Source organism: Heterodontus francisci, chromosome 16 (genome assembly GCF_036365525.1).
Source record: "Heterodontus francisci isolate sHetFra1 chromosome 16, sHetFra1.hap1, whole genome shotgun sequence".
Lineage (NCBI taxonomy): Eukaryota > Metazoa > Chordata > Chondrichthyes > Heterodontiformes > Heterodontidae > Heterodontus > Heterodontus francisci.
In genome coordinates this window covers 31,209,501-31,236,881 of record NC_090386.1, presented here as the reverse complement: position 1 = coordinate 31,236,881, position 27,381 = coordinate 31,209,501, and the positions used below count along the sequence as shown (strand labels likewise).

The 27,381-nt window shown below is 44.1% G+C and overlaps 2 protein-coding genes across 3 annotated transcripts in view; one reads left to right on the top strand and one right to left on the bottom strand.

Moving 5' to 3' along the window:
- LOC137378046 (enhancer of filamentation 1-like) overlaps positions 1-12,021 on the bottom strand; it is a 183,133-nt gene extending 171,112 nt beyond the window's left edge. The window contains exon 1 of one of the 2 annotated variants that reach the window (XM_068048101.1): positions 11,948-12,021. Coding sequence is in view for 1 of the 2 variants with exons in the window: in XM_068048100.1 (XP_067904201.1) it covers positions 11,391-11,438 (48 nt within the window). In the remaining variant the exon portion in view is untranslated. Of the gene's footprint in view, positions 1-11,390; positions 11,921-11,947 lie in introns of those variants that run through there. The other variant, XM_068048100.1, reaches the window with a different exon arrangement.
- LOC137378429 (small ribosomal subunit protein uS9-like) lies at positions 2,315-6,591 on the top strand. The gene is made up of 2 exons (XM_068048758.1): positions 2,315-2,411; positions 6,058-6,591. The coding sequence occupies exons 1-2, from the start codon at positions 2,315-2,317 to the stop codon at positions 6,537-6,539; spliced, it is 579 nt and encodes a 192-aa protein (XP_067904859.1). The 3' UTR covers positions 6,540-6,591.
- Positions 12,022-27,381: the final 15,360 nt, after the last annotated feature.

Below are 27,381 nucleotides of genomic sequence, written 5' to 3'. Positions count from 1 at the left end.
AGTGGGTGCAGGAGCAGAGGGACCTGGGTGTATATGTGGATAAATCAGGACAAGTTGGGAGAGTGGTTAATAAAGCATACAGCATCCTAGGCTTTATCAATAGGGGCATAAAGTACAAAAACAGGAAGTTATGTTAAACATGTATAAAACACTGGTTCAGCCTCATCTGGAGTATTGTGTCCAGCTCAGAGCACCACACTTTTGGAAGGATGGGAAGCTGTTAGAGAGTGCAGAAAAGATTCATGAGAATGGTTCCAGAGATGAGGAACTTCAGTTACATAGATAGATTGGAAACGTTGGGACTGTTTTCCTTGGAGAAGACAAGGTTGAGAGGAGATTTGATAGAAGTATTCAAAATCATGATGGGTCTGGACAGAGTGGATAGGGAGGAACTGTTCCCTTTGGTGGAAGGATGGAGAACAAGAGGGCACAGATTAGCAAGAAAAGCAATAGTGACATGAGGAAAAGCTTTTTCATGCAGCGAGTGGTTAGGGTCTGGAATGCACCACCTGAGAGCATGGTAGAGGCAGGTTCAATCGAGGCATTCAAGAGGGAACTGGATTGTTATCTGAAAAGGAAGAATGTGCAGGGTTACAGGGAGAAGACTTGCTCCTTCAGAGAGCCAGCAGAGACCGAATGCCTCTTTCTGTGCTGTAACCACTCTATGATTCAATGGCAATCAAGGGATGATATAACTGCTGGATGAGCCATTGTTTTTGAAAAGATCTCAAGCAATAGCCTATTGGTTCACAAAGTGTGATCATTTCGAAGATATGATAGGAAGATAGGAACAGGGCAGGCCAGTCAGCCCCTTGAGCCACTCAATTAGATCATGGCTAACCAATACCTCAAAACAACTTCAAGATACACTGCAGCAACTTGCCAAGGTTCCTTGGACAGAACCTACCAAACCCGCGACCTCTACCACCTAGAAGGACAAGGACAACAGATGCATGGGAACACCACCCCCTGTACGTTCCCCTCCAAGATACACACCATCCTGACGTGGAACAATATCGCCGTTTCGTCAACGTCACTGGGTCAAAATCATGCAACTCTCTCCCTAACAGTACTGTGGGTGTATCTACACCACCGATGGGCCAAGTGGCCTCCTTCTGTACCGTAAACTTTCTATATTTCTATGCACATGGACTGCAGCGATTCAAGCAGACGGCTCACCACTACCTTCTCCAGGGCAATTAGGGATGGGTAATAAATGCTGGCCTGGCCAGCGATGCCCACATCCCAAGAATGAATTAAAAAAACACATCTAACACTTTGGCATTGACAAAGTTCTTTAATCTCCACTAATCTTTAAAGAAAGACTTTTTAAAAATCAACACAAATGCCAGAAGTGAGGAAAGGCAGCAGAAAAGTTTCAGTGAAAGCAACTTCTACCCTGGTTCTTAGGTCGCAGAGAGAGAGAGAGAGAGACAGACTGAGAGATAGACAGAGAAACAGAGAGTTAACCTTTTTATGTTAAGATTTCCCACATTGGGCTAGTGATCTTTACTGTGACAGTAGACAAACAGAAATTGTACTGATTTACCAAATCAATGTCTCCATACTCAGTGATCTGTATATTTTGTCTCGTGTGGAATAAAGCAGTTTCTAAACCAAAGTCTCCTTGTGTTAAATCCAAGATTAAAGGAGTGCACATACATAAGAAACAGAGACCACAAAAAAGTTTCACTGTAACACATCTGGGCCCCACTTCCAAGCTAGTACATAACAGGGAAGTGATTGGCACCACTGAACCCAAATAGACACCTGCAGCAGACCAAAATTCATAATGGCAGGCAAATCTGGGGATGACAAAAGAATTTGTTTGTAGTGACTACAGCTCAACACTTAAATGTACAATTTAACTTCTATATATTTCTACTTAAAAGCAATAGATGAAATAAAACATTTTCGGATTTAAAGACCATCAGGTCTACTGTTAACACTGTCTAGACTCAATAACAAACAATGCACTTGTGCAAGGTACCAGATGTATGTCCCAACAGCTTAAGGAACGCAGAGGAGAAAATAGTTGGGGGAGATTGGCAGACTTGTAATCTCTCCTAGGTATGTATTGTTCTGTAGGAATAAAAGAAAGACTTGCATTTATATAGCACCTTTCACAACCTCAGGACATCCTAAAGCGGTTTACAGCCAATGAGTTATTGTTTGAAGAGTAGTCACTGTTGTAATGTAGAATATAAGTTATCTGAATTGCATTATATTCTATGACTCATTCCCACATTCCATCTCCCCAGTTATTCGTAAGTCACAATAAAGACAGGTATTTCTTGTAACAATTGTTGAAGACATGCTACATGGCCAGATAATGAAAGGATACTGGACCATGATTAAAGGGATTTGGGCCAATTATGAGATAGGGTTTGGAAAGGCTGAGGAATTTTACTGTAGGTAAACGTAAAATTGTTCATACTGGAATAGGAAATATGAAAGGATTCTAATCAAGGCCTGGACTTGTGATTTTCAGAAAACTAAATACACTTCCCAAAAGTGAGGGCATCATTCATTTTTTTAAGAGAGGAATTGGCCCACCAATCCAAGAATTAACTAATTAAATTAAAACTTAAGTTGGACAAATCAGAACACAACAAATTGGAGAGAACAAAGGCATCCTATTTTGTGTAGCCTATTATAAAGAAGCCTAGCCCTGCCCCGTAAAGGATCCTTTTTTGTCTAGGGAGGTTTAGACAAGCCTGGCCCCTGTTCTGAAAGAGATCCTATTTTGTGTAGGCTGGTATAAAAAGATGATAAGAACAAGGGTGACCGCGGTGACTGCAACAACTATCGTGGAATCTCCCTGCTCAGCATAGTGGGGAAAGCCTTCGCCAGCTACAGGAGAAATGCCGTGAACAACAGATGACCCTCTACGTTGTTTTCATAGATCTCACCAAAGCCTTTGACCTGGTCAGCAGACGTGGTCTCTTCAGACTAATAGCAAAGATCGGATGTCTACCAAAGCTACTAAGTATCATCACCTCATTCCATGACAATATGAAAGGCAAAATTCAGCATAGCGGTGCCTCATCAGACCCCTTTCCTATCCTGAGTGGCATGAAACAGGGCTGTGTTCTCGCACCTACACTGTTTGGGATCTTCTTCTCCCTGCTGCTCTCACATGCGTTAAAGTCTTCAGAAGAAGGAATTTTCCTCCACATAAGATCAGGTGGCAGGTTGTTCAACCTTGCCCATCTAAGAGCGAAGACCAAAGTACGGAAAGTCCTCATCAGGGAACTCCTCTTTGCTGACGATGCTGCATTAACATCTCACACAGAAGAGTGTCTGCAGAGACTCATCGACAGGATTGCGGCTGCCTGCAACAAATTTGGCCTAACCATCGGCCTCAAGAAAATGAACATCATGGGACAGGATGTCAGAAATGCTCCATCCATCAATATTGGCGACCACCCTCTGGAAGCGGTTCAAGAGTTCACCTACCTAGGCTCAACTATCACTAGTAACCTGTCTCTTGATGAAGAAATCATCTGACACAGAACACAAAAGTCTAAGTGTTTCAAGCCTGTGTCCTCAGTACCTTGCTCTACGGCAGTGAGGCCTGGACAATGTATGTCAGCCAAGAGCAACGTCTCAATGCATTCCATCTTCACTGTCTCCGGAGAATCCTTGGCATCAGGTGGCAGGACCGTATCTCCAACGCAGAAGTCCTCGAGGCGGCCAACATCCCCAGCATATTCGCCCTACTGAGCCAGCGGTGCATGAGATGGCTTGGCCATGTGAGCCACACGGAAGATGGCAGAATCCCCAAGGACACATTGTACAGCGAACTCGTCACTGGTATCAGACCCACCAGCCGTCCGTGTCTCCGTTTTAAAGACGTCTGCAAATGCGACATGAAGTCCTGCGACATTGACCACAAGTCATGGGAGTCAGTTTCCAGCAATCGCCAGTGCTGGCAGACAGCTCTAAAGATGGGGCTAAAGAGAGGCGAGTCAAAGAGACTTAGCAGTTAGCAGGAAAAGAGACAGAAGTGTAAGGGGAGAGCCAACTGTGTAACAGCCCCGACAACCAATTTTATCTGCAGTGCCTGTGGAAGAGTCTGTCACTCTAGAATTGGCCTTTATAGACACTCCAGGCGCTGCTCCACAAACCACTGACCACCTCTGAGCACTTACCCATTGTCTCTCGAGACAAGGAGGCCAAAGAAGGTATAAAAAAGGATGCTGTTTAAAGCAGGCTTGTGCAGTTGTGAGGTTAAGAAAACTAACACCACTGGAATATAAAGGTCTCTTGTCAAAGGGGCACCACTGAAATTTCAGAAAGAAGGAGTGTTAACCCACCTAAACTGATCTTTAAACTAAAACAACTAAAGAAACAAAATTAAATTCACAGCGATAGATTGGAAGTAAATTGAAAGGCTACTATTTAGTGTAGGCTGACATTAACCATGGAGCCATGCAAACTTTTTGCAATGACACCACCAATGTTTATGAGAGGAAGAACTTGTACTGATATTGTGCTTTTCATGTACTCAGTACATCACAGCCCATTACTTTTAGAATAGAGTTGCATTGCTTGCACACAAACAGCAAGTGAAATAAAAGATCAATTAATCCACTTTGATAGTGTTGATTGAGCACTCCCCTACGCTTCTTCAAATAGTGCAAGGGGATCTTGCACACCCACCTGAACAGGCAGGCAACACTTCTTTTTAAACCAAAAGACAGCAACTCTGACAATGCAGCATTCCCTGCATTGGAGATTCGGGCTAGATTATATGGGATGTGAACCCCAACCCCCCACCCCCTCTCCACCCCCCCCCCCCCTCCCCCCACTGCCTTCTGACTCAAAGGTGGGACTGTTATCACTGTTACCATTGTTTACTGGATGTTTCACTCACGTAGTCTGTGCCTGTTCCTATAATTTCCATTTCCCCTTTCCCAGGCATATATTATTCAGTTCTTGGAGATGGTGTAGTTAGACAGATATTGTGGAGTTTCACACATTTACTGATGGAGGTAGGTTGCAAATAGCATTAATTGGCACATGTGAGTCATGTTGTAAAAAAGCTTACAGTGAAACATATCAAAGCATATCACTTTGACGGAAATAACGAATGAAGGTGTGATGTCTTATCAGATTGCCTTTGAATTGACAGAATCTTGCAGCCACCTAGTTTCTCCTATAAAGCACCTCCTGGCCATGCATGACTGAATAACCCTCTAATCCAGAATTTATTTCTGCAATTATGAATTATATCAGTGGTTAGCACAGCAGCCTCACAGCTCCAGTGACCCGGGTTCGATTCCGGGTACTGCCTGTGTGGAGTTTGCAAGTTCTCCCTGTGTCTGCGTGGGTTTTCTCCGGGTGCTCCGGTTTCCTCCCACAAGCCAAAAGACTTGCAGGTTGATAGGTAAATTGGCCATTATAAATTGTCACTAGTATAGGTAGGTGGTAGGGAAATATAGGGACAGGTGGGGATGTTTGGTCGGAATATGGGATTAGTGTAGGATTAGTATAAATGGGTGGTTGATGTTCGGCACAGACTCGGTGGGCCGAAGGGCCTGTTTCAGTGCTGTATCTCTAATCTAATCTAATCTAAATTAAATAGAATCAATTTCTTAGCAGCGCATCTGGGTTTCCAGTTTCAAGTTGCACCTTTGCATGAACGTTTTTTCTTGGTCTTCAACAGCATCAGTGTTTATGTAGAAGAGCAGGGAAGTTCTCTCTCTGGTGTCTTGATCAACATTTTTCCCTCAACCAACATCACTAAAACAGATTATCTGGTGACCAATTTCATTGCGGTTTTGTGGGAGTTTAATGTGCACAAATTGGCTACTGCATTCCCTTCATTATTTCAGTGACTACACTTCAAAAATACTTCATTTTCTGTAAAGATCTTTGGAACATCCTGAGGTCATAAAAGGTGCTATACAAATGCAAGTATTTCTTAGAATCATACAATCATAGAAAGTTTACGGCACAGAAAGCAGCTACTTGGCCCATCGTGTCTGTGCCTGTGTCTGCGTTCTTTTTATATCTATATCTTACCTTATTTGTTCCCAATTTATCCTGAAGGTATGACACACATGAGGTATACAACAGTACAGTGCATGGCTCAGTATCACACAGGTCCTTTGCAATTGGTCCAGGTTTTTGGGCGAAAGAAAACATCAACTGCAGTAGCCCACTGCAAAAGAGGAAATGGCCTTATCAAAGTAAATGGAAGGCCTCTGGAACAGATTGAGCCAAGAACTTTACAGTACAAACTGTTGGAACCAGTTCTGCTGTTGGGCAAGGAAAGATTTGCTGGAGTCGACATTAGAGTGCGTGTGAAGGGCGGTGGTCATGTAGCTCAAATCTATGCTATCCGTCAATCCATTTCTAAAGCGTTAGTGGCATACTACAAGAAATATGTGGATGAAGCCTCCAAGAAGGAGATCAAGGATATCCTCATACAGTATGACAGGACCTTGCTGGTTGCTGATCCACGCCGTTGTGAGGCCAAGAAATTTGGTGGACCTGGTGCCCGTGCACGTTACCAGAAATCTTACCGTTAAATCTTTTATTTGATTTTGGCAAATAAATGTGAAACTGTCACAGAAAAAAAAACAGGGCAGCACATTTCATAGCTGAACAATCAGAAGTGCAGGCAAGGCTTGTTTTATTTCACAAACCCTAAAAGGTGTTGCTGGTATTGGGAGAACGAGTGACTGTTCTCTGCCACCCTCCTTTCCACAGATGCAAATGTCATTCCTTAGTTCGACTGTGTTAGAAGTGACCGTGAAAAGAACCCAGATAGTTCTCCCTGTGACTGTATAGGTTTCTGCCGGGTGCTCCGGTTTCCTCCCACAGCCAAAGACTTGCAGGTTGATAGGTAAATTGGCCGTTGTAAATTGCCCCTAGTGTAGGTAGGTGGTAGGAGAATTGAGGGAAGGTGGGGATGTGGTAGGGGACATGGGATTAATGTAGGATTAGTATAAATGGGTGGTTGATGGTCGGTACAGACTCGGGGGCCAAAGGGCCTGTTTCAGTGCTGTATCTCTCTATGACTATGACTCAATGACTCTATCAACATCATTTCACCTTGCCGATATCATTTTAACTAAGATATCAAGTTGATGAGTCACAGTTCGCAGAGAAAAGGTAAACTGCAGATGGGGCCGCAGTTTAATGTCTCATCTGAAAGGTGAAACCTCTGACAGTGCATTACTCCCTCGGTAATGCACTGTAGAGGCAGCTTTAATGTCTGCAATCAGGTCCTGAAATGGGGCTTAAATCCACAACTTTCTGACACAATACCAACTGAGCCACAGCTGGCAACAAATAACCATACTGACTACACTTCAAATGTACTTCATTGGCTGTTATACACCTTAGGACATCCTGAGATCATGAAAGGTGCTGCATAAATACAAGTGTTTCTTTTTCTTTCATTCATTAATAAAAAGTTCGGGAAAAGGCAGGCAAATGGGATTGGGATCAGGCACACCTAGGCCTGTTTCTGTGCTTAAAAGCTCCATGACACCTAACATAAGAACGTAAGAAATGTGATTGTAACAAACGTTTCCATTATTTAGTATAATTGTCTAGTAAAGTGCAGGGGCTCCTAACCAAATCTTTGCACTGGGCTCCACATGGGTAACACAGCCCTGTAATAGAACTCAGGACTACTGGTTCACCAATACTTACTTTACAGGTTCTTTGAAACTATTATCGTAACATTTGTGATTTGAGAATCTAGTTTGTTCTGTTCAAGTGGCAAATTCATTCCCTTCCCTTCCATTTGGAATATATTTTAAAAGCAAAACACAAAACACGGTTTGACGAGACTCCTTTTTATGATTTCATTTTCAACTTCAACTTGAAGAAAAGAGGTACCTAAAAAATCGCCAGGCGGAACATAGGTTGTACCCCAGGCTTAGTAACCACCAAAAAACATCTGACAGGCAACTCTCACAAATCAACTTTTATCCTCACAGTACCCAAGGTGTAATTTTATCTCTTTTCTCTGTCATAAAGAAAACCAAAGATAGTTAGCAGTCGTGCTTCAGTTGGTAGTGGGGTTCAAGTCCCCACACCAGGACCTTAAGCTTATAATTCAGGTTGACAATCCAGTACAGTAGTGAGGGACCGCTAGCCAGTATTTATTCCTTCACCAACTTCACTAAAACAGGTTATCTGGTCATTATTGTAATGAGAAGCTTTTTATGTTGTCTAATGCAACATAAAATGAGATGCATAGAGTTCAGTTAATTGAAGATCTCAAACAGGTTTATTAAGCACCTTAACTATTATACAATGCAGAGCTACCTATTTACAGAAGCTGCCTCTTGCCGTTACAGTTACAGAGTCAGACTGGCATGTAGTCAAATGGCTGCAGCCTGATACTCAGTCATTAGCATACTAAGGTCTTAAAGGGACATCACTCTTAAAGGCAATCACATAATAATTATCATATTGCTGTTTGTGGGAGCTTGCTGTGCACAAATTGGCTACCACATTTCCTGCATTAAAGAAAGAAAATCTTGCATTTATATGGTGCCTTTCATGATCACCGGAGGTCTCAAAGATTTTGCAAACAATGAAGTATCTTTGACATGTAGTCACAGTTGTAATGTAGGAAACACAGCAGCCAAGTTATGCACAGCAAGCTCCCACAAACAGCAAGGTGATAATGACCAGATTATCTATCTTCATGTTGTTGATTGAGGGATGAATATTGGCCAGGACACTGGGGACAACTCCCCTGTTCTTCAAGTTATTGACATGTGATCTTTTATATCAAGCTGAGAAGGAAGATGGGTTCTCAGTTTAATGTCTTATCTGAAAGATAGAACCTCTGACAGTGCATCACTCACTCAGTGCTGCAGAGCCAGCTTTAATGTTTACACTCAAGTCCTGAAGCAGGGCTGGAACACACAAACTTCTGGACTTAATAGATAAGAGTGTTACCAATTGAACCACAGCTGACAGCAAACTGTAATTCATGTACAAGGACACCCAGGTCCCCCTGAATGCAAAGATTTCCCAGTTTATCACTATCTTGAGAAGGGACAGATTTTAGGATGGTGCCTCAGCATCGAGGGCAACCTCTGCATCTCTCTTCTGTTGTATAGTTCAGTCAAAGTTCTTGGTTATGCCAATCGGTTTTAGAAACATAGAAACATAGAAAAAGTAGGAACAGAAGCAGGCCATTCGGCCCTTCGAGCCTGCACTGCCATTCAATACGATCATGGCTGATCATCCAAACTCAGTACCCTGTTCCCGCTTTCTCCCCGCATTCCTTCATCCCTTTAGCCCTAAGAATTATATCTAACTCTTTCTTGAATGTATTTAATGATTTGGCCTCAACTGCTTTCTGTAGTAGAGAATTCCATAGGTTCACCACTCTCTGGGTGAAGAAATCCCTCCTCATCTCGATCCTAAATGGCTTATCCCATATCCTTAGATTGTGACCCCTGGTCCTGGACTCCCCCGCCTTCCTGTATCTAGTCTGTCCAGTCCTGTTAGAATTTTGTAGGTTTCTATGAGATCCCATCTCATTCTTCTAAACTCTAGCGAATACAAGCCTAACCCACCGAATCTCTCTTCATCCGTCAGTCCTGCCATCTCAGGAATCAGTCTGGTGAATCTTCGCTGCACTCCCTCCATGGCAAGAACATCCTTCCTCAGATAAGGAGATCAAAATTGCACACAATGCTCCAAATGTGGTCTCACCAAGGCCTTGTATAATTGCAGCGACATTCTTGCTCCTGTACTCCAATCCTCTCGATATGAAGGCCAACATACCATTTGCCTTCTTAACTGCCTGCTGCACCTGCATGCTTACTTTCAGTGACTGGTGCACAAGAACACCCAGGTCTCGCTGCACCTCCCCCTTTCCCAATCTATCGCCATTCACATAATAATCTGCCTTCCTGTTTTTGCCACCAAAGTGAATAACCTCACATTTATCCACATTATACTGCATCTGCCATGTATTTGGCCACTCACTCAACCTGTTCAAATCACATTGGAGCCTCTCTGCATCCTCCTAACAGCTCACACTCCCATCCAGCTTTACTGTCATGACAGTGGAGAGCAGTTAGCTCAGAACAAATCAAGAATCAAAACTCTGATCTATTGGTCTGTAATCCAAGTTACAACTCAGCCACTACTTTTTGATAAATATTGGGGGTGTATATCCGTAAGAGCTTCCCCCTCCTCCCTTGCCCTAACTTTGAGGGAACAGAAGTGGTAACCCATTTATGCCATTTTTCTGGGGTACGCAGCTCTTCTGCCCAAGCTACAGTGAGTGAGGAGACTCCCCTGCAGAGATTCAGTCCTGATATAATTAGGTAGTAGGATTAACACTAATAAACATATTCTTTTTCCTATAAAAAGGATTTTCTTGATCAAAGATGTTGACTCCTTGCTGGGGACAGTTCCATGGGCACTGAGCACACTCCGAGTGCCCACCTGTTCACTGGGAACAGAAATCAGAAATGTATAAAATCACAGCCCATCCACTAAAACCCACCAGGAATGAAAATCGGATAGGTGTAACACAGCAATCCATCTATTAACACCCACTGAGAGCAGAAATCAGGCGGTGAGGGGGAACAGGTATAAAATCACAGCCCACCCACACACACTCACGGAGGGTAGCAGCAAAAGTGGAAATTTGTCCCTCGGTATTTTGGTATGAGTAGTGGCAAATTGAGGATATGGAACCTGCTCAGGGCTCACGGAACCATAGTGTTGTCAGCCTATTCAAACATTAGCTCAGAGCAGAGGCCTCACCCAGTCAGTCCACACTAATTTATAAGCACAGAAAATTGGAAATAATTTAGAACACACAAAAGACGAGCACAAATAAAGGACAACATTGACAAAAATACATTAAATTCCTTCCTCCAGAATTCTGGGATTAAGAGTTGAAAAGACTATAATTCTTTTCAGTGTTTTTATTGTCAGTATTTAAATCAGAATTTGTTAAGAGGGATACTCAGTCTGCTTTGAAAAGGTGGACACTGCACCTGTAGAGGAAGAACATGTCTAAGATTTTTTATTATAAAATACGACATAAAAATTCCCATAAACTGAAATGAAAAGACTTGCATTTACATAGCATTCCATCATGTCCCTAAACGTTTCACAAACAATGCATTCCTTTAAAATGTGGTGACTGTTGTTAAAGACACAAATGGTGGAGTCTTTAACATCCAACTAAATTACTAGGGATCCTGGTTTTAAGTCTCATCAGAAGGGTGGAAGCAGGATTAGCAAGTGGATAAAAGACAATAAATGATCAGAGACAGAGAGTGACCATCAGTGTTACAACCTGTAGTTTAATTTCACACAGCAGCAGCAATAGAACAAGCTTTTACTTGATGCATTTGTAACTTTTTAAATAACAAAAATCATACCTGGGAGTTGAGATCACCTGTTGTAGTGGATCCAATGACTTCTGCCATTTTGATCCCATCCACAGGGAAGCAAAATCAACGTAATTTCAAAACAGGTCTCTTATTTTAAATAAACTAGAACTTTTACTGACCAGGCACTTTACATGCCAGGCTGGTATCTGACTCCAAGTAGCTCACCACTTGTGCAGTGGTGTGCGGTGGACAGCACAGTAGCCGGGAAGCAGGTACACCTGCTAAGGTTGCAGGGTTAGTGGTTGCTGAGTGTCCCTCGTGATTACTGTCACGTTGAATTTTCAAAGGACTTCAAAACGGAGGCAGTGCTTGAACTGCCGCACACCGGACTTCACCCCCATCCCCCCCCAACTCCTTACCTACCGCCAAACGTCACTGCCATTTAGAAAAGTCTAACACCCCACTTCAGGATACACTTAACCACTATCTAACTCTGCAGATGTAGCCACAGTGTTAAAAACCAACTGCACACAGGGCTGTCAGTGCACCACTTCCCTGACTCCATATCACTTATAGTTATAGATGTGGTTAGTAGGAAATCTCACCACATTTTAGTGGGAGGCACTTTGCCTCTAAAATTCCACCTCCTTCTTTGTGTCAGAATTGTGCAAAGTTTGGCGGAACTATTTTAAGGAAGTTCTTTGCTCTGTGGTTTCCTAAGTTGCAGTTTTGTGCTCTGCAAACATACAGGTAATGTGGAGAAAAAGTGAACTCAGTCCCAGTAAAAACTGTAGCTCTCCTGATGACTCAGTGGGCAAATGCACCATGGGGTGTGGTACCAAGCCTCACAACTGGTCTCAACCAAGACAGGAGCTGTGGGAGGCATTGGGGTGGGGGAGAGGGAAACAGTTATCCTCCACCCAGGAAAGGACAGAATAAAAATCAGTCAATAATCTCATTTCAGTTCATTTTCATTGGAACATGTTCCCTCTGTGAACTTGAACTCATCCAAACTCACACCAAGTCCCTTTCACCAACCAGCCAGCCAGCCCTACACTAGCTCCCAGATCAGCAACACATTGATTTTAAATTTCTAGTCTTTCTTTTCAAATTCCACCAAGGTCTCGTCCCTTTCTACCTCTGTAACCTTCTCCAGCCCTACAATCCTCTGAGATAGCCACGCACCTCCCATTCAGACCTCTTACCATCTCCAATTTTAACCGTTCCAGCATTGGGGGTCGGGCCTTCGATTGTCTTGGTTCTAAACACTGGAACTCGTGTCCTCAAAATCTCTAGCCCTCATTCTCTATGTCCCCTTCTTTTCTGATGTCTATAAAACCTGACTCTTTGCCTAAGTTTTTAATCAACTGTTCAAGTATCTCCTTTTGCTTCAATAACCTTCTGTGAACTGCCTTGAGACATTTTACTGGGTTAATGGTAATACGTAAATACAAACTGCACCGGTTGACAAATAACGGATGGTTACTTAGTTGACAAACTATAGCTTAACAGGAGTTAGGGCATTCTGAAAACATGGGAAAAAATGCACAATACTGAAAACAAGTCATCTTCTAAGTTTAAAGGGTGAAGTTAGGAACAGGAGTAGCCTTGCTTTAGAAAGGATGTACACTGTAGTAAGTATACCCACTGCGGGAAGGATGCACACTGCAGTTCAGAGACACAACTGCAGTAGGGGTATTCACTGCTGCAAGGATAGACTGCAGCCAAGTTACACAATGCAGTAAGGAAGGGAAGGGAAGTGTCGGAGATGGACCATGTAAAGGTGAGAGAAGAGTGGAAATTAGAAGCAAAGTTGATAAAGTTTTCCAGTTCGGGGCAGGAGCAGGAAATGGCACTAATACAGTCATCAATGTACCGGCAAAAGAGTTGGGGGAGGAGGTCTGAATAGGACTGGAACAAGGAATGTTTGACATATCCCACAAAAAGACAGGCATATCTAGGACCCATGCGGGTACCCATAGCAACACTTTTTACTTGAAGGAAGTGAGTGGAATTGAAGGAGAAGTTGTTCAATGTGAGAACAAGTTCAGCCAGGCTGAGGAGGGTGGTAGTGGATAGGGATTGGTTGGGCCTCTGTTCAAGGAAGAAGCAGAGAGCCCTCAAACTGTCCTGGTGGGGGATGGAGGTGTAGAGATTGGACGTCCATAGTGAAGAGGAGGCGGTTGCAGGCTGTAAATACTGCCAGAGCACATGAAACCACAAGCAACCAGATGAATACACTCACTACCCAAACAGCTAGCCTTCAGTTAAGCCAAGAGAAAGGCAGCAGGGTTGATGCAGTGAAACAACACCAAAAGAATGTACACCAGACAGACAGAAAGATGTGCTGGAGCTTTGGACGACCACATGAATTGACAGATGGAAGAAAATGTTCCACATATGGATCAATCTGCAGAGCTTGCGGAAAGACCAATCATTAGGAAAAGATGTGCAGAACAAGGCAAGAATGGTGTCTCATAGTCACAGATTACTACTCAAAGTTCCCTTTTATCCAGAAGGTGAAAGACGAGAGCCACAGCAATCATCTCAGCAGTAAGAGTTCTGTTCGCTGAACAAGGGATTCCTGAAAGGTTAATATGTGACAATCGCACCCAATTTACATCCGGAGAGTTTGAGGAATTCGCCTATCAGTATGGGTTCAACACCATCACCGCACTACACACGGATTTATAGAAAGAGACCTCCAGATGGTCAAAAGAACCCTTGTGAAATGCCAAGAGATGAAGGAAGACCCAAACCTGGCCTTATTGTCACTCCGATCCATACCTCTCAAGTCTGGCATGAAATCACCTGCAGAGCTGTTGAATGGAAGAAAATATAAGGCTACCCTGCCAAGCAAAATACATCCTTCGAGTGACCAGGAGGAAGTGAAACAGCAACTCACTGAAGCACAAGTAAGAGGATAGTAACACTTCAACAAGCATGCTAAATCCTTACCGGAGCTGTTGAAAGTACAAACTGTACATGTACAGGATCCAATGACGAAAACATGGAGCCCAGCAAAAGTTGTTGGTGAAGCTGAGACCCCAAGGTCTCTTTGTATCATTGAAACTGAAACCATATTTGACCTACACCTGAACTGGAACAACAGAAAAGACCACCAACAACACTGGAAACATCACTATCCAGTGAGACACCCAACATCGCCTGTACAGTGTCCCAACTCAACACTGAGAGCAACAAATGCCAAATCTACAAGATGGAGGCTATAAAAGACTCTACAAAGGGGTTCCGATTATTTCCAAAAGTCAGTTGATTGTCTTCTTTTGTTATATTGACAGTTATATTGATATAGGGGCATTGTGTTTGAAAGAAAGAGAAATGTTGTATATTATTATACTATCTGTAAAGTGCTAGGAACTAATTAGCTAGGAACTGGTAGTTATGTGTAAGAGTTCCAGTGGGGCCACATTCATGGCTGCACTGGAGAGTCATGTGATATGTAACAGAAAACCAGTTTCACAACTCCTACAGTAGGCAGCAAGGTGGCTGCACAAATAAATGAAAAGCTCAAGTTTTTCCAAGTTTAAAGTGTGATTATTTCCAACATCTGAGAACCAGAAAACAGCAAGAAGACGTAATAGTGTCTTACTAAATCAGTGTCCAACATAGTGACCAGAAAGTAAGTCAATAAATTAGTCTGCTCATTTAAAGCTTCTTCACAAAAATGCACCTTTGCTGTTTTTTATTTTTATTTAGAGATACAGCACTGAAACAGGCCCTTCAGACCACCGAGTCTGTGCCGACCAACAACCACCCATTTATATTAATCCCACATTAATCCCATGTTCCCTATCACATCCCCACCATTCTCCTACCTACACTAGGGGCAACTTACAATGGCCAATTTACCTACCAACGTTCAAGTCTTTGGCAGTGGGAGGAAACCAGAGCAGCCGGCGGAAACCTACACAGTCACAGGAAGAACTTGCAAACCCTGCACAGGCAGTACCCAGAACTGAACCCAGGTCTCTGGAGCTGTGAGGCTACAGTGCTAACCACTGCACCACCACTGTTATTTTGATTAATAGTAAAGATACATTTTTAATGCCTTTATCTTTCTGAAATTGTCTCACCAGCCCCCTATCTAACATAAAAATTGTAATGTGACCCCCACATGAAAACCCCTGCTTCAAGCCTTTAACCTTATGTTTCAAAATAAGCTAGCAACAAAAGTAATTGCAAATGTAATTGGCATTGACATTGCATCCTATTTTGCTTGCGAGCTAACTAATAGTTGTGCTGCTCTCCATTGATGTTTGTGTGCTTAGCTTCTTAATTTATAGGGATAAATGTGCTTTAAATTAGATTGTGTTTTGATGGCATTAGGTTGGATATATACTTTATATACAGATTAATCACTCCCATGTCTGTGGCTGAGTCAATAATTTTGTCAATTGTTCATGGTGCAACATGTTGGTGCCCCTGTTTCAGAGCCTGTGCTAGCGTCACGTCCTTGGCAAAGATAACAGGCCTATGGTGTCCTGTATCTGTCAGTCTGGCAGATTGCCTTAGTTTTTCTTATTCTTTCATGGGATGTGGGCATCGCTGGAAAGGCCAGTATTTATTGCCCATCCCTAATTGCCCTTGAGAAGGTGGTGGTGAGCCGTCTTCTTGAACCTCTGCAGTCCATGTGGGTGTAGGTACACCCACAGTGCTGTTAGGAAGGGAGTTCCAGGATTTTGACCCAGCAACAGTGAAAGAACGGCGATATAGTTCCAAGTCAGGATGGTGTGTGGCTTAGAGGGGAACTTGCAGGTGGTGGTGTTCCCATGCATTTGCTGCCCTTGTCCTTTTAGGTGGTAGAGGTCGCAAGTTTGGAAGGTGCTGTCGAAGGAGCCTTGGTGAGTTGCTTAATGAGAAAGAGAGAGCTATTTCTATAATGTTCGATTAATTTTCTTAAGATTAAATAAGGTTATTAGACAGGAAGTCCCTTGGGATGGAGGATGATTTGCTTTCACTCCAGTTCAGTGCGTTCTAACATGGCTAACGAGTCCGATGCACGACCCGCAGACTATACCACATGTGGGGCAGGTGAAAAGTTGGATAGGTAAACTACGATAGTGGTGTAATGTTCAGGTCTATCATTTCTGGGATTGTCCATGAAGGTCCTGATGTCCCAGTTTCAGAACTTCAGTTTGAGAAGTGGAAGATGTCTGTGTGTGAGATTGTTTTAACGTGGGGTGGTCTTTGCAAACCAGCTATCACACAGTCTAGACAGAGCGAGGTCTTGATTCAATGGCAAGGAAATCCAAGATGTTTGGAGACCAGGCTCTGCTGCATACCGCTAACACAACTAACATATAGACATCGAAAAGACAGGCAGAGGGACACAAACAGAACACCTACCTGTCCTCCACCACTCTCATTCACCCCTAAATCCCCCCTCCCCTTACTCACTCTCCCACAGGCTCCTTCTACAACATACCCCACCTTCAAACCTACCTCACCCTAAGTCACCCTCTCTCCCAGATTATCTCTCCCTGTCCCTGGTTATCTCTCCCTCTCCCAGATCTCTCCCTGGAGTCTCCCCACCCTTAGCCACCTACTCTGGCTGCAACACCCTGTCACTCTAACCCTACCTGCTTTCCTCCATCCTTCTCTCTCCGACTGTCGTTTGCCTCCTTCCCTTCTCTCTCTCCCACCTCTATCCTCACACGAACAAGACTGCGCTGGTACTGCCTCCCCCAACAAGGGTCTTTCATTTTGTCACCTGATTGATCTCATACGTGTTCCCCCACCACTCCAACCCCGCCATCAAGGTTGCAAAACTCGCTGCCAATCCCGGTCTGGCCTGGTGGTAAGTTTACAGTAAGTATAGACACTGCAGTAAGGAAATACATTGCAGTAAAGATACAAACTGAATTAAGTATACACACTACAGTTAGGATACAAACTGCATTAAGCATAAACACTGCAGTAAGGATATACAATACTGTAAGGATACATACTGCATTAAGTATACACGTTACAGCAACGATACAAACTGCATTAAGTTTACACACTGCAATAAGGATATACACTGCAGTGAGCATATACACTGCAGTAAGTATATACATTGCAGTAAGGATACACACTGCAATAAGGACACAAACTGCATTAAGTATACACACTGCAGTAAGGATATAGAGTGCAGTAAGTATACACACTGCAGTAAGGATATACAGTGCAGTAAGGATACAACCTGCATTAATTATACACACTGCAGTAAGGATATACAGTGCAGCAAGTATACAGACTGCAGTAAAGATATAAACTGCAATAAGGACACAAACTGCATTAAGTATACACACTGCAGGAAGGATACACACTGCAGTAAGGATACACACTGCAATAAGGACACAAACTGCATTAAGTATACACACTGCAGTAAGGATACACACTGCAATAAGGACACAAACTGCATTAAGTATACACACTGCAGTAAGGATATAGAGTGCAGTAAGTATAAACACTGCACAAAGGATATAGACTGCAATAAGGGCAAAAACTGCATTAAGTATACACACTGCAGTAAGGATACACACTGCAATAAGGACACACACTGCATTAAGTATACACACTGCAGCAAGGATATACCCTGCAGTTAGTGTATACCCTGCAGTAAGTGTATACACTGCAGTAAGGATATATATTACAGTAAGGATACAAACTGCAGTAAGGATATTCACTGCAGTAAGTATATTCACTGCAGTAAGTATATACATTGCAGCAAGGATATACACTGAAATAAGGATACACACTGAAGTATGGGGATACACTACCGTAATGGTGCATACTGCTGTAAGATACACAATGCTGTAAGGATATACACGTAGTAAGGGTATACGCTGTAGTAAGATATGTACTCGGTTTAGTTGGCATCCTTCCATGTATGACAGATGATGGATCTCAGCAAACAATGCATTTAGCTGGAGTGTCTTCTCTTGGTGCACCCTTGCGGATGACCGTGAAGGCCAATCCTCGAGAGGCAGATTCTGCCACAAGTGTCACACGTGATGTTGCCAAGTGACACTCTGAGTTATTGTTTTTGACATTGGCACCTGTTGCCAAACTGTTATAGCTGCTGGTCGTCATGGTAGTGCACACTAGTCCACAGGATGTGTCGCCATTTTCCTCTTTCCCCAGATAGTGACTCCCAGGTAAGATAGCCGACATTTAGGGCCTTCATGTCACACTTGCAAGATCTTTGAAGCGGAGCTTTGGGCGCCCAACTGGTTGTCTGGTCCCGGCTACCTCACCATACAGAAGGTCCTTGGGTATTTGACCATTTTCCATATTGCAGATGTGTCAGATCCACTAAAGCTGCCTCTGTTTAATTAGTGCCAACACATTTGGGAGCTCTGTCTTTGAGAGGACTGCAGTGGGGAGGTGGAGGTAGTGGTAATGTCACTGGATTAATAATCCAGAGCCCTAGGCTAATGGGATGTGGGTTTGAATCCTACTACAGCAGATGGTGAAATTTGAATTCAATTAATAAATCTGGAATTAAAAGCTAGTCTAATGATGGCCATGAAACCATTGTCAATTGTTGCTGCTGTACTGGAACAGCTTGGCTAGGGGTGCGGCTAGTTCTGGAGCACAGGTTTTCAGTACTATTGCCGAAATGTTCTCAGGGCCCATAGCCTTTGCAGTATCCAGTGCCTTCAGTCATTTCTTGTTATCACGTGGAGTGAATCGAATTGGCTGAAGTCTGGCATCTGTGATGGTGGGGACTTTAGGAGGAGGCAGAGATGGATCATCAACTCGGCACTTCCGGCTGAAGATTGTTGCTTCAGCCTTATCTTTCGCACAGATATGCTGGGCTCCCCCATCATTGAGGATGGGGATATTTGCGGATCCACCTCCTCCAGTTAGTTGTTTAATTGACCACCACCATTCACAGCTGAATGTGGCAGGACTGCAGAGCTTAGATCTGATCCAGTGGTTATGGGATCACTTAGTTCTGTCTATCGCATGCTGCTTACGCAGTTTGGCATGCAGATAGTCCTGGATTGTAGCTTTACCAGGTTGACACCTCATTTTGAGGTATGTCTGGTGCTCCTTCAGGCATACCCTCCTGCACTCTTCAGTGAACCAGTCTTCTGGCTTGATGGTAACGGTAGAGTGGGTGATATGCCGGGCCATAAGGTTACAGGTTGTGGTTGAATACAATTCTGCTACTGATGGTCCACAGCGCCTCATGTTGCCCAGTTTTGCAATGCTAGATCTGTTCAAAATCTATCCCATTTAACACGGTGGCAGTGCCACACAACATGATGGAGGGTATCCCCAATATGAAGGCGGGATTTCGGCTCCACAAGGACTGTGCAGTAGTCTTTCTTTCTTTGGCCTCCTTGTCTTGAGAGACAATGGGTAAGCGCCTGCAGGTGGTCAGTGGTGTGTGGAGCAGCGCCTGGAGTGGCTATAAAGGCCAATTCTAGACAGACTCTTCCACAGGTGCTGCAGAAAAATTTGTTTGTCGGGGCTGTTACACAGTTGGCTCTCTCCTTGCGCCTCTGTCTTTTTTCCTGCCAACTGCTAAGTCTCTTCCACTCACCACACTTTAGCCCCACCTTTATGGCTGCCCGTCAATAGTAGTCACCCCTACCAATACTGTCATGGACAGATGCATCTGCAACAGGGAGATTGGTGAGAACGAGGTCAAGTATGTTTTTCCCTCTTGGTTCCCTCACCACCTGCCGCAGACCCAGTCTAGCAGCTACGTCCTTTCGGACTCAGCCAGCTCAGTCAGTAGTGGTGCTACCGAGCCACTCTTGGTGATGGACATTGAAGTCCCCCACCCAGAGTACATTTTGTGCCCTTGCCACCGTCAGTGCTTCCTCCAAGTGCTGTTCAACATGGAGGAGTACTGACTCATCAGCTGAGGGGGAGCGATAGGTGGTAATCGGCAGGATGTTTCCTTGCCAATGTTTGACCTGATGTCATGAGACTTCATGGGGTCAAGGGGAGGTGGTGTGGCATAGTGGTATTGTCACTGGACTAGTAACCCAGAGACCCAGGGTATTGCTCTGGGGACATGGGTTCAAATCCACCACAGATGAAGGTGGAATTTGAATTCAATTAATAAATCTGAAATTAAAAGCCAGTTTAATGATGGTCATGAAATCATTGTCGATTGTTGTAAAAACCCATCTGGTTCACTAATGTCCTTTAGGGAAGGAAATCTGCTGTCCTTACCTGGTCTGGCGTATATGTGACTCCAGACCCACAGCAATGTGGTTGACTCTTAAATGCCCTCTGAAATGGCCTAGCAAGCCACAGTTGTATCTAACCGCTATGAAGTCAATAAAACAAAATGAAACCGGACGGACCACCTGTCTTCGACCTAGGATCCGGAAACAACAACAGCAAACCCAGCCCTGTCGACCCTTCAAAGTCCTCCTTACTAACATTTGGGGGCTTGTGCCAAAGTTGGGAAAGCTGTCCCACAGACTAGTCAAGCAACAGCCTGACATAGTCATACTCATGGAATTATACAATGTCCTAGACACCACCATCACCATCCCTGGATATGTCCTGTCCCATCGACAGGACAGACCCAGCCAAAGTGGCAGCACACTGGTAGTAAGGATATATACTACAGTAAGGTTACACACTGCAGTAAGGATACACATAGCAGTAAAAATATACATGGCAGTCAGGATATACAGTGCAGTAAGGATACACACAACAATGTGGTTGACACTTAACTGCCCTCTGAAATGTCCTAGCAAGCCACTCAGTTGTATCAAACTGCTACAAAAAAGTCAAATAATTATACAACCAGACGGACCACCCATCATCAACTTAATTGCCAGACACGACAAATGAACAAATAAAAACAGAATGTGCTGGAAATACTCAGCAGGTCTGGTGTATCTATGGAGAGAGAAGCAGAGTTAATGTTTCAGGTCAGAGACCCTTCATCAGAACTGGCAAAGCTGAGAAAAGAACTAGGTTTTAAGCAAATGAAGTGGGGTTGGGAGGGAGGGAGGTAATGTTGGTGGGGAAGAGAGCAAAAGGGAAGGTATGTGATAGGGCAAAGGGCAGGGGAGATTAAATAACAAAACTGTCCTGGGACAAAGACAAAGAGTGTGTTAATGCTTGTGGTGAAAGACAAAGTATTGGTCTAAAGAGAGTGTTAATAGTGGAATAATGAGCAACTCTGTCCACATGAAAAACAGGCACATGGTTAAAAAATAAAATAAAATAAAAATATAAAAAAGACCAGTCACGCTGTGAAATTATTGAACTCAATGTTCAAACCGCAAGGCTGTAGAATGCCTAATCAAAAGATCGGGTGCTGCTCCTCAAGCTTGCGTTGATGTTCACTGGAACACTGGAGCAGGCCAAGGACAGACGTGTTGGCATGAGAGCAGGGGGGAGTGTTGAAATGGCAACCAATCGGATGCTTGGGGTCATGCTTGTGGACTGAGCGGAGGTGTTCCGCAAAGTGGTCACCCAATCGGCATTTGGTCTTCCCAATGTAGAGGAGACCGCATTGTGAGCGGCTAATACAGTAAATTGAAGGAAGGAGAAGTAAATCGCTGCTTCACCTGCAAGGAGTGTTTGGGGCCTTGGTTGGTGAGGAGAGAGGAGGTAAGAGGGCAGCATTGCATGGGAAGGTGCTGTGGGAAGGGGACAAGGTGCCAGGAGTGATGGAGTAGTGGACCAGGTTGTCACGGAGGGAACGATGCCTTCGGCATACTGACAGGGGAAGGGAGGGGAAGATGTGTTTGGTGGTGGCGTCACGCTGGAGGTGGCAGAAATGGCGGAGGATGATCCTTTGGATGTGGAGGCTGGTGGGGTGGAAAGTGAGGACAAGGGGAACCCTGTCGTGGTTCTGGGAGGGAGGGGAAGGAGTGAGGGCAGAAGTGCGGGAAATAGGTCAGACACGGTTGAGGGCCCCGTCAACCACGTTGGGGGGAGGTGGGGGGGGTGGGTGGGGGGAGTCCTCGGTTCAGGACAAAGGAAGACATGTCAGAAGCGCTGTCATGGAAGATTGCATCATCAGAGCAGATGCATCAGAGACGGAGAAACTGGGAGAATGGAATGGAGTCCTTACAGGAGACAGGGTGTGAAGAAGTGTAATCAAGGTAGCTGTGGGAGTCGGTGGGCTTATAATGAATATTAGTGGACAGCCTATACACAGAGATGGAGATAGAGAAGTCGAGGAAGGGAAGGGAAGTGTCAGAAATAGACCATGTAAAGGTGAGAGAAAGGTGGGAATTGGAAGCAAAGTTGATAAAGTTTTCCGGTTCGGGGCGAGAGCAGGAAACGGCGCCAATACAGTCATCAATGTACTGGAAAAAGAGTTGAAGGAGGGGGCCTGAGGAGGACTGGAACAAGGAATGTTTGGCATATCCAACAAAAAAAAGGCATAACTAGAACCCATGTGGGTACCCATAGCAACACTTTTTACTTGAAGGTGGAGGAGGGTGGTGGAGGATGGGGACTGGTTGGGCCTCTGTTCAAGGAAGAAGCGGAGAGCCCTCAAACCATCCTGGTGGGGGATGGAGGTGTAGAGCGATTGGACGTCCATAGTGGTGAAGAGGAGGCGATTGGGACCAGGAAACCGGAAATTGTCAAAAGTACTTACGGTGTCCGAAGAGTCACGGATGTAGGTGGGAAAAGACTGGATGAGGGGAGAAATGATCAAGTCAAGATAGGAAGAAATAAGTTCAGTGGGGCAGGAACAGGCTGAAACGATGGGTCTCCCAGGACAGACCTGTTTGTGGATTTTGGGAAGGAGGGAGAAGCGAGCTGTTCGTGGTTGTGGGACTGAGGTAGGAAGCTGTAGAGGAAAGATCTCCAGAGGAGATGAGGTCAGTGACAGTCCTGTGGACAGTAGCTTGATATTCGCTGGTGGGGTCCTGGTCCAGGGGGAGGTAGAAAGAAGTGTGTGAGAATTAGCACTGAGCATCTGCAAGTTAGAGGTCGGTATGCCAGATAACAATGGCACCATCCTTCTCAGCAGGTTTGATCACAATGTTGGGGTTAGACCTGAGAGAACGGAGTGCAGCATGTTCGGAGGGAGACAGTTTAGAGTGAGTGAGGCGAGTGAAGAAATTGAGACGGCCGATGTCACGTTGACAGTTCTCAATGAAAAGATCAAGAGTGGGTAACAGGCCAGAGGGTGGGGTCCAGGTGGAGGGAGAATACTGGAGGCAGGTGAAAGGGTCCCCTGGTTGTGGGGAGGATTCCAAGTCAAAGAAGTGAGCCCGGAGGCAAAGACAACAGAATAAGAGATCAACGTCATGCCGAGCGTGAAATTCATTGAGGTGGGGGCGTAAGGGGATAAAACTGAGTCCTTTGTTAAGTACAGATGGTTCAGCGTCAGAGATGGGAAGGTGAGACACTATTGTGAATACACGGCAACAGGTCAGATTAGGATAAAGGATGGGGTTAGAGGGAAGTGAAGGGGAACAGGATCTGGAGGGGGCATTGGTTCACATGAGCTGCTGGAGCTTGCGTTAACACCTGAAAGGAAGAGAAAAAGTTTTTTATTAATGTGTCAGATAAGACTTAGGATGAGATGAAACTGTGGAGTAGAACAGCTTTGAGATAAGGTAAGGTGGTGCTTCTGGAGAGAGAGGTCCAGTGTGCACATGTGGTGGCGCATAGCACTGAATGTGGATCTCAGGATGCGGCGAGAACAGCAGTCCGAGGAACATTGTATTTCTCGGAAATACCAACATGAAGGATGAAACATCAGTTGGAATCCACGTGGAGCCGAAGACAGTCGCTGAGAAAGGAGATGGTGTGGCTGTGAGACCGAGTTTTGGTAGACACCTTATCAAAGACCAGGAGGGAAATAGAAAGCATTGAAGGTAAACAAGGTAAAAGAGACAAATGGAAATCCCGCTGTAGAGAAGAGCAGAACTTCTTCAAGGTAGGCAATCCTGGAAGAGAAGTGACAGTGAATTAAACACTAAAATAAAAGCAAAATACTGGAGATGCTGGAAATCTGAAATAGAAACAGAAAGTGCTGGAAATACTCAACAGTCTGGCAGCATCTGTGGAGAGAGAAGCAGAATTAACGTTTCAGGTCAGTGACCTTTCATCAGAACTGGCAAAGGTTAGAAAAGAATTAGGTTTTAAGCAAACGAAGTGGGGAGGGGTTGGTGGGGAAGAGAACAAATGGAAAGTGTGTGATGGGCAGAGGGCAGGAGAGATTAAATAACAAAGCTGTCATGGGACAAAGTGTTAATGCTTGTGGTGAAAGACAAAACATTAGTCCAGATGCAAAGTATTCATTTAGTACTTCAGCTGTGCTCTCTGCCTCCATGCATAGTTCCCCTTTTTGGTCCATTATAGACCCCATCTCTTATCACACTTTTACTATTTATATTCTTATAGAAGACTTTTGGATTCCCCTTAATGTTAGCTGCCATTCTCTTCTTATACTCTCTCTTTGCCTCTCTTATTTATTTTCTCACTTCCCTTCAGGACTTGCTATGTTCAGCCTTGTTTTCACCTGCATTATCAACTTGACATGTCACGTGTACCCTTTTTCTGCTTCATCTTACTATCTTTTTCATCGCCCAGGGAGCACTGGTTTCGTTTGCCCTACCTTTCCACTTCATAAGAATGTACCCGAGCTAGCTACTCTTTAAATGCAACCCATTAGAGTTCTGCCTGCCAATCTTTCATTCCAATTTACCCGGGTTTGGTCTGTTCTCAACCACTTCAATTGGCTCTCCTCCAATCAAGTAGTTTTACTCTAGATTGCTCCTTATCCTTTTCCATATCCATTCTAAACCTTATGGTACTATGATCACTTTTTCCCAAATGTTCCCCTGCTGATCCACTTGACCCAGCTGATGGAGTAGTTATGGCAAATAGCACAGATGCATATAAGGGGAAGTTGGATAAGAACATGAACAGTTAAATAGCAAAAATAGCTTGCATTTATGTAATGCCTATAATGTAGTAAAACATCCCAAGGTGCTTTGCAGGAATGTATTCAGTCAAAAATTAATACCGAGCCACATGAGGTGACATTAGGACGAGTGAGCAAAAACTCGATCAAAGAGATAGGTTTTCAGGAGCGACTTAAAAGAGAAGAGAGAAGTAGAGAGGCAGAGAGGTTTATGGAGGGAATTCCAGACCTTAGGGCCTAGGCAGCTGAAGACGCGTTGGCCAGTGGTCAAGTGATGAAAATCAGAGAAGTGCAAGAGACCAGAATTGGAGGAGTGCAAGGGATCTTGGAGATGGTAATATGGTGTGCTGAAGTAAGGTGGGAGGAGTCTCATGTGGATTGATTGGGCCAAATGACCTGTTTCTGTGCTGTGAAACTTCTATGTAATTCTACAACAGTGGTTCTCAAAGTGTGGTCTGTGCACCTCAGACAGCCCGTGAGTGTCCTCCAGGTGGTCTGCGGACCTGTCCAAAATGCAAGTTACTTATTCACAACATGACGGCCGAGGCCATATGAGAGAACAGACCAAAACCCTCATCCCCACGACTCACGTGATATCACACAACCAGACCAGCTCCCGAGTGTGTGACACAGTCATCATAAGCATGAGAAATAACATTGTAGTTTTACAAGCAAGATTTATATGACCAATGATTTTGTTTGATTAATATAGAAGTAAGATAAATGTTAGTTTCTCAGAAGAAAATTATTGTGATGATTTTGTAACAGATTAGAATATTTCAAACAAACATGTTCTCTTGTATTTTTTTTATTCGTTTGTGGGATATGGGCATCACTGGCGAGGGCAGCATTTATTGCCCATCCCTAACTGCCCTTGAGAAGGTGGTTGTGAGCTGCCTTCTTGATCTGCTGTAGTGGGGTAGGTACACCCACAGTGCTGTTAGGAAGGGAGTTCCAGGATTTTGACCCAGCGACAGTGAAGGAACGGCGATATAGTTCCAAGTCGGGATGGTGTGTGGCTTGGAGGAGAACTTGCAGGTGGTGGTGTTGCCATGCATTTGCTGCCCTTGTCCTTCTAGGTGGTAGAGGTCGCGGGTTTGGAAGGTGCTGTCTAAGGAGCCTTGGTGAGTTGCTGCAGTGCATCTTGTAGATGGTACACACTGCTGCCACTGTGTCTCAGTGGTGAAGGGCGTGAATGTTGGTGGATGGGGTGCCAATCAAGCGGGCTGCTTTGCCCTGGATGATGTCGAGCTTCTTGAGTGTTGTTGCAGCTGCGCCCATCCAGGCAAGTGGAGAGTATTCCATCACACTCCTCACTTGTGTCTTGTAGATGGTGGACAGGCCTTGGGGAATCAGGATGTGAGTTACTCACCTCAGGATTCCTAGCCTCTGACCTGCTCTTGTAGCCACGATATTTATATGGCTACTCCAGTTCAGTGTCTGGTCAACGGTAACCCCTAGGATGTTGATAGCGGGGAATTCAGTCATTGTAATGCCATTGAATGTCAAGGGAAGATGGTTAAATTCTCTTTTGTTGGAGATGGTCATTGCCTGGCACTTGTGTAGCGTGAATGTTACTTAATGTGTTATGTGTTTATATTATTTATAGTATGAAAATGTCTATACTTTTGTTTCTGACATGAATTCATAATTTACTTATGATATCTAATTTAAAAAAATTAATGCACATAAATTTATTCTTTTGGTAGCGAGAAAGCAGCGAAATGTTTATAGTTTTCATAGGTTCCCATTAATTCTGATGAGTTTTTTTGCAGTGGTCCACGGACAAAAAAGTTTGAGAACCACTGTCCTACTGTGGTCAGCAAATCCTGCATAATATGAAACTTAAAAAATTAAAATATGAAAGCCTGAATATTTAAGATATGATGATACGACTGTACCATCATTGACATGCTATTTAATATTTCACACTCATACTTGGTTGATAAAGGGAAATGGTGTAAATTCAAGTCAACAAATTCTGTTCTAACAATGGATCAAAAGTCATGTTACACTACAGAGCCTGAAGAATCAAGTCAAAGCCTTTCTTAAAAGAGTCAGTGCCTTCAACAAAGGAGAGGCAAATTTTACAAAAAGAAAGAGAAGGACACATGGCTCCCTCTCTCTATCTAAAACAGTGCTTCTTTAAGTAGC

Excerpts from the sequence above, each read along its gene's own strand:
- LOC137378429 (XM_068048758.1), top strand. The coding sequence starts at position 2,315 with ATGCTACATGGCCAGATAATGAAAGGATACTGGACCATGATTAAAGGG. Across the intron at positions 2,412-6,057 it reads AAAGGCTGAGGAATTTTACT|GTATGACACACATGAGGTAT; the intron begins GTAGGTAAACGT and ends TTTATCCTGAAG.